This window comes from Penaeus vannamei, chromosome 21 (assembly GCF_042767895.1).
Source record: "Penaeus vannamei isolate JL-2024 chromosome 21, ASM4276789v1, whole genome shotgun sequence".
NCBI lineage: Eukaryota > Metazoa > Arthropoda > Malacostraca > Decapoda > Penaeidae > Penaeus > Penaeus vannamei.
In genome coordinates this window covers 12,210,084-12,217,583 of record NC_091569.1, presented here as the reverse complement: position 1 = coordinate 12,217,583, position 7,500 = coordinate 12,210,084, and the positions used below count along the sequence as shown (strand labels likewise).

Below are 7,500 nucleotides of genomic sequence, written 5' to 3'. Positions count from 1 at the left end.
GTTTATTGTTTTCTTACATGAAAATTTAATCTGTAATTGATTCCTTAGATTTCACTGATACTGACAAACTGACATGACATGTCTATTACCGTCAATTATTACTAAGCCCTACAAAGTAGAGCGTTAAAGAAAGACAGAAAGGGGTGCGGGGAGGGGAATATTAAGTATGACTTGATATTATAAAACGAGCACAGCAATGCAATAAATCAAACGGGAAATGAATCTTGTAAATTAACATTGCCAATAACAAATTATTTACACTTTCATCCCATTCCTCCATGTTCATCTATAATCACATCCTGGGATTAACCTTGGATCACCTGGATCCTTAAATAAAGATATAAATTAAAAATATCAGATAGGATAAAATAACATACACACTAAAACAATGTTATAAATTTATTGCTTTTACAGGTAATGCTTATGGTCCTCTACTATTATGACTTCTTTTTCAGTGGAATTACAACAACTGAATTCTTGCTATCTTTTATACAGTACCAACGTCCAAGCTTGTGTTCCCGACCCACACCTGCTACAAGGTGTGACCCATTACTTGTAAAAGCCAGTGAATTAACTACGCCTACCATAGGGATAGAGAGGATGGGTTCCAGACCTCTCTGCTTACCCGTGTTTATTTTCCACAGTCTGATAAATCCATCCATGGAACCTGCTGATACAAAATATTATAAATTTCAATGATCTGGAGGTTGAATTTTGGGGGGGGGGGGAAAAAAAAAAAAAAAAAAATAATAATAACAGAAACAAAAAAATAAATAAATACATAATTAGGAACAAATACATCAAACTGTATATTTTCATAATCTACATGGAAAGCAGTATAACGAATACACACCGGATGCAAGTAAATCACTGTTGACCAACGTGGCAATGGCAGTGATCCAGTGGGGCTGTCCGTTGGTCTGGTAGCCGTGTGCAGCTTTGTGAACACACTGTGGTCTCTTCTTGCTCGTGATCCACATGCATATTGTTCTAGAGAATAGAAGAAAATTTTTACAGTGCAGTTTTTTTTGTTGCTATACCTACTCTTGCAACAAAAAAATTATGTTTATGATAATTCACTAGTATGTTGGTGCATCATATACCTATTCATTTTTTCCCTTCAGATTTCATGCAAACATAATGTTGAAATAATAATTTTCCAATATAAAAGAAATAAAATAAACAGATTATAACCAAACTGGTTTATTTATGATTTCCTACTAAAAAATGTATAGGTCCATTACCCCTCTTTGTTTCTATTTAATGAGACAATAACTCCCATCAATCTTTATTTGTTTGTTAACAATTTATGAAAAGTTTGCATTTTCATACAAATATTATACCTAATATATATAATCAGTAAAGTACAAACATCAAATAACTATAAAGCTTAGATCTATCATAAAACTGGAAATTACCAATAATGACAATAAAAATTGTGAGACTAGTGTAACAAAGTGTAGATGTATATCCATTAGTCATGGGCTGCTACAATGAATTTTACAACTTCCTATAGGTTTTAAACATATGAGGTCTAACTTGTCATGCCATAAAATGCTTGCAAAACAGAAACCTACATGAAACCTGCAGATTTTTTACTTCTATAGAAAATAATATTTTAGCTTTTAAACAATGATTTTCATTTATGATACTGTTATTATCATAATTAGTGCCACAAGGACCATGAATCTGAAAACCCTGTTCTAAAATCATCAATTATAAATGCATAAATAAAGGAAGACTGTTCTAATCTTACCCATCTTGACTGTATGTGAAGAATGTTCTTTCATTTAATAACTTGACACCATCTATGGAATCCTGATGGCCTGAAAAACGCAGCTGCTTATCCTCAACGATGACATATACAATCACTGACTGGTCTCGCCCACCACTGGTAATGCAAGACTCTCTATGCAGTGCGTCTATGCCTGTAATTGCATCTTGATGGCCTCCCCTGAAAAAAGTATGTGGATTCACTATATTTTGTTTTGAAGTGAAGAAGTTACTTCTCAATTCTGAATAGCTTACTTGGAAATTATCAAAATACAGAAATACAGAGGTCATAAGTAACAAGATAAAGGAATCCTGTAGAAGAAAATATTTTCCTATGATATTAATTCATATTGAGAAAATGAGGCAAGTGACTTACACTGCAAACCTTTAGACTTTTTAGGCAGCAAGTGCATGTATAAATGCACTCTTGTCATCAAAATATTAATAAAGTTGTAACTGGACTAATTCATAAATGGATAATAAAATGATTGCTGAACATAAGAAACAACTTACAAGTGTTCTACAAAGGCCATGGCATCAATATTCCAGACAATCACCATACGGTCGTGAGAGCAAGAATAAAGGGTGTGAGTTCCTCGTCGAAAGGCCAGTCCAGAAATTGCAGCACGATGTTTTTTGAAGGTTTTCAGGAGCTCCATCGTCTTTGCATTCCAGATATGTATGTAACCTCCTTGGTCACCAGATGCCTGTAAAATATGCCTCTTGTGAAGTGATTCACTTCCTCAACTAGACTGAACTACTCTCTGCAAATTTATTAACTGATTTACATTTCTTCTATGTTTTACCCAAAAAAGGAACACCAAAATTTTTAGGATAAACACATAACACTATTATGCATAATACTGATTGATCCAATATTTCAACAAGAATAAACTCAACTGTTATAATATATGTTATTGAAAATCTATGTAGTAATTAACCCAAGATCGACGGGAAAATGGTGTATTCCCTTTGGTAATGCTTGGTTAAATGTTTCTTCACATAGATGGCTCCACCAATGCTTATCAACAAAGGAGTCAATTAGTAGATCTTGTGACCTCACTTTTCCTTGAAAAAGCAGGAAAACGCTTTTTTTTTATACTAGTGCTATCAATATTGACAGTTATTTTGGTTATAAATATTATAATTACTATATTGTTACTGATAGTACTAACAGCAGTATCAATCCACTAGTGACAGTATATTTCGAAGCTGAAAATAATGATTTCCAGGCGGTTTCAAAATAAGTGCGCAGGACTGGCTCAGAATCTGACCGTCTGCCAGTCGTGGCCCACAACGGAATCAGAGTGCAAGCTCCAATCCAGTGTCACACTGGTGGGACGCCCGGCAATGTTTATTTTTCTGGGTGTCACATAAGTGTGACACCCATCGAAAGTGGGCTAAGAAATTACAAATTATTGAAAATCAAGGAAAAGAGTAAACATATGAGACAGGTAGTTTGTGTAATTGGCTCATTGGTGACAGTACTTGTGGAGCCCTCTATATGTAAAAACAATTACTGAATTCAACACACACAATGGGCATAGGCTTGTATGTACATGCCATGCCCAGCAGCTTGGGGATAAGTAATCAAAAAGTGAAGTGGGCCCATATCAAATGAAGCATAGCCTTGACCTAAAGGTCCTACAGGTTGCCCTTTTCCCATGTACTAAGAATAGTTAGAGAGCCTCAGACTATAAAACAATAGAATAGCACTCAGGCACCCTAGCCCACTCAGCCACTAAACAGCATAGATCAGCATTTATCAGAACATTACTCTTACTTTATAAATCTTACATTACTACATGCACTGAAATCATAAAGACTATAATCTATTATGATATCTAGAGAGAAACATGGAAATGGCATTGTTATGTAACCTACTATAAATAAATAAATAAATATCTATCTATCTATCTATCTATCTATATATATATATATATATATATATATATATATATATATATATATATATATATATATATATATATTTATACATATATATATATATATATCTATATATATATATATATATATATCTATATATATATATATATATATATATATATATATATATATATATATATATATATATATCAAAGCCACATATACAAAATAATTTGGTCCACATACGGAATGTAAGACCTTTCAATATTTTAGGTATTTTAGGTAGTGCACTGTCACCTTTATGCTTTCATCTATTTATCTGAATCTAATCTTTGCAAGTTTGTATTCTTATTAGTATCGTTACTATAAAAATAATAATAATAATAATAATAATAATAATAATAATAATGTTTATGAAAATGACTCTTGTTCAGAGAAGTTATAGGATATACAAGCGAGGCAAAGTAATTGACTCCTTGGTGACCAAGAGCTTGTGAAGCAGTACATTTTAACAAAAAGAAACTGACAAAAAATACAGCAGACATTGAAAGCATCTGGCCAGAATAAATGTGAATTGTGACTTCAAAATCTTGAAAGCATTTGAAAGCTAGAAGACTATTGTTACAAGCACAGTTTCCCTCTCAACTCACAAGGTACATTCCATCAGATGACACTGCTATGGAATAAACATGTCTTGTGTGGCCAATGTGAACCTTCTCTGTTCCCTTTCGTCCCCCTGGTATAGTAGCTACTCTCTTGCCATCTATGGTATCTGCAGTAGAGAGAGAGAGACAAATTAATCATAATTATACTTTTGGGGAATATGTAGCTACTGATAACTAGAATGCAGAACAACCTACAGGTCACTGTTTCATTACATCTTCATAATCTGCTAAAATATCAAAGTGTAATTATGAATTTCATAAATATCATGATCAAACAGCATTCCTACAGTACTAAGGAAGTCTACAATAAAAAAAGAAAGAAAAAGAAAGGGAAATAAAAGAGAAGAGGAAAGAAACTAAAGAATTCTAACCCCCAGAAAAGACAAAAAAAATATGGAAAAAAACACAAGAAAAAGAAAAACAAAGAAAAACAATCCTTACATTTAACTAAGGAGCAGTCTTTAGATCCACAGAAGATAAACTGATCATCACTTGTCAGAGTCATACAAGTGATGGGTAGCTTCTGTTGTTTTGATTTAAGGGTGAGGATATTTTCTAGGTCTGCTTCAGCTATGGTATCGGCAACTGGTTTATACAACTTGCCAGATGCCTCCCACACGTCCTCTTGAAGACGATGTCCAATGGCATCATAGTCGACACGTTTAGCTTCCAGGTCATTGGCTTCTGTTTATAGAAATATAGCATGTGAAACAGTGCAAAGAATACTGCATTTTTTTTAAAGCTGTAAAAGATTTAAAAGTATAAAAGAGACCGGGTGCTAACAAACTGATAAGTGAATTCTGTTTGTACTGTAATGGATAAAACAAACTAAGAGATATAAAAATCATTCAACATATCCACAGCAAATGCCCCTTGAAACTTACTCTGTTCTTCGAGTTCTTTGATATACTGTCGTGCTAATCTCACTTTCTTCTCCTGAGCAGTCTCTAGGTCTTCTGCTGTTTCATATTCCTCAAAATTTTCTTGTTTTCCCTTGACGTATTCATCCTCCTCGCTTGTAATTTCTTCATCCAGATCCTTCTGTACCTTTGGTCTCTTGACTGGAGGCTGGCCATTTTTCTTTATGATTCTTTTAGGTTTCTGAAAACAATTGATATACGAAAAATAAATTAAATCAATTTTTATACATAGAATGTAATTCCTAGCACTTAGAGAATAAATACAGAATATGTTTTTCTTTAGTTTTGGTTTTGTTTCTATTCGTAACTTTTAAAGAACTGGTTAACTATTTTTTTCTTTCTTTTTTTTAAGCCATTTCTGGTCTTAACCCTTTTGCTCTTGCCTAATGCAGGTCTTAAATCTACTCTTTAGCTAAACACTTATGTGTTTACTTATTCATTTACATAACTCATGTGAAAAGTAGAGTTGTTTCTTGCCATTACTTGGGTTATAACTTTTTACCATTGAAGACAGGCCTTTTCTTTTTACTCAAAAAGAGTGTTCCATTCCAGTCTTCTTTTCATTCTGATATTCACCAAGATGCCAACCCGAAATCTAATCCATCAGTTATTTTTTTCAGCAAATTTGTAGATTCAGTAATTTGGCAGTACCCATCTGTAATGAACTGTATGAGGCACTATTTTGAAGAACATTATCTTTCCAACAAATTGAAACAATAAATATCAGATGTGGATTACTTTTCTAAGAAAATTCACCTACTTTAGGTTCACCTGCATTAGATCTTTTACTCGGTGGTTCAGTCATATTGACACTCAAAAACGGCATGAGTAAGAGAAAAATCAGCACATTCACTCCACTGAACATTCATGTTCATTGGAGTGAAGTGATCACCATTTGGAATACAGTCTCACTCAACCCAATTCTCAATGTATGCGGTATATACACAATACTGTAGCGGGCAAGGCTGCCGGTAATTGGGTTGACTACATGAGATTGATGAGCCTTGCTGGAGCATTTAAGACAATCAGAAGTGGTGGCAAAATCTGGATTTTCAAAAAGGACTTTAAAATTTTCTTAAAAATCATAATTTTGGCTCCTATGGCTGTATGGCTGTAAAGAGGGTTAAAAATTGTATAAATTACAGGCAAATCAAAATAGTTGGCATCTCTGTATTCTATAACTCTCCAAAATTGTGCACTACCAGAAACATTTAAAGATTTTTCTTTCTCTTTGTTTGATGTTAACCAACTACTTGATGTCATTAAAGCCTAAGGTACTGGGACCTGACTCAATCCTATCATTCTAGTTCTACTGAGAAAGGCAATAATTGTGCATTAAATATTCTATTTCTCATTAATTTCCCTCCTTTTCTTCTAATTAATATTCTATGTTATTCCAAGGTGTCTTCATACACTTGCTCATATTATAATTTTCAGCTTATGATGATAAGTCTAATTTAATTTTCAGAACAGTGTTTTTTTTATTGATCATGTATATATGTTATAATTTTCTAAAACCTCATTTTGTAGAAATAACATATTTCTCCTTTCTGAAAAATTATCAGAAACTCAAAGACAGTAGAAAAAAATGTCAAGACCATCCTTTTTCTAAGTATAATGAAACCATTTGTATACCAGTCTTATTTTCATTAGTCAAAACTTAAAGTTGAGCAAGGGGGAGAAGAAAGAAAATTGTGAATTTTGAGGTGAAAACCAACCAGTGCCTTCCTATCCTTGTTAAGGTATAATTTTTGACCAGTCAGGATGGAACCAGTCTCAATTTATCTAGACTGATGGGGTCAGGATGTGTTTTCGACACTTTCTGCATTTGTATTATAGAACATATCCCCGTCATTCTGAATATACTAATCAAAACTATATTCATCAGCCAAAAATGATTTTTTATGTGTGTTTCTTGTGGATTTTCTCACCTCCACTTTGGTATCTCTTAAAATCTGACCCTAGAATAATTGTACTATTAACAAGCACCCTCAATGAAAAAGCAATGCAGAAATGAAGGGAAAAACTGTGGGTCAGTTAAATCATAATTTATATTTCAAAATAAAATAAGAACATCACCATAAAAACATGCTACACATCTGTAAGAAATGATATCTATGGCAATTCTATAGACTTCAGCTTTTGCACTTATAATGGGTCAATGTTAATTACTGGGAAGTGATTGTGAGTATGGCAGAAAAACCCCGATTGGTGTTCTGTACATGTGTGGTGAAATAACAGCATTTATATTGTGT

General features: G+C 33.1%; 1 protein-coding gene across 2 annotated transcripts in view; it reads right to left on the bottom strand.

The window, feature by feature from the left end:
• Positions 1-381: 381 nt before the first annotated feature.
• Positions 382-7,500, bottom strand: part of U3-55K (U3 small nuclear riboprotein factor 55K) — an 8,251-nt gene continuing 1,132 nt past the window's right edge. The window contains exons 2-8 of one of the 2 annotated variants that reach the window (XM_027368452.2): positions 5,210-5,426; positions 4,767-5,009; positions 4,311-4,432; positions 2,287-2,480; positions 1,757-1,954; positions 854-990; positions 382-670 (exon numbers count right to left, since the gene is read on the bottom strand). In XM_027368452.2, coding sequence (XP_027224253.1) covers positions 438-670; positions 854-990; positions 1,757-1,954; positions 2,287-2,480; positions 4,311-4,432; positions 4,767-5,009; positions 5,210-5,426 — 1,344 coding nt within the window. In that variant the 3' untranslated portion in view covers positions 382-437. The remainder of the gene's footprint in view (positions 671-853; positions 991-1,756; positions 1,955-2,286; positions 2,481-4,310; positions 4,433-4,766; positions 5,010-5,209; positions 5,427-7,500) is intronic. The other variant, XM_027368453.2, reaches the window with a different exon arrangement.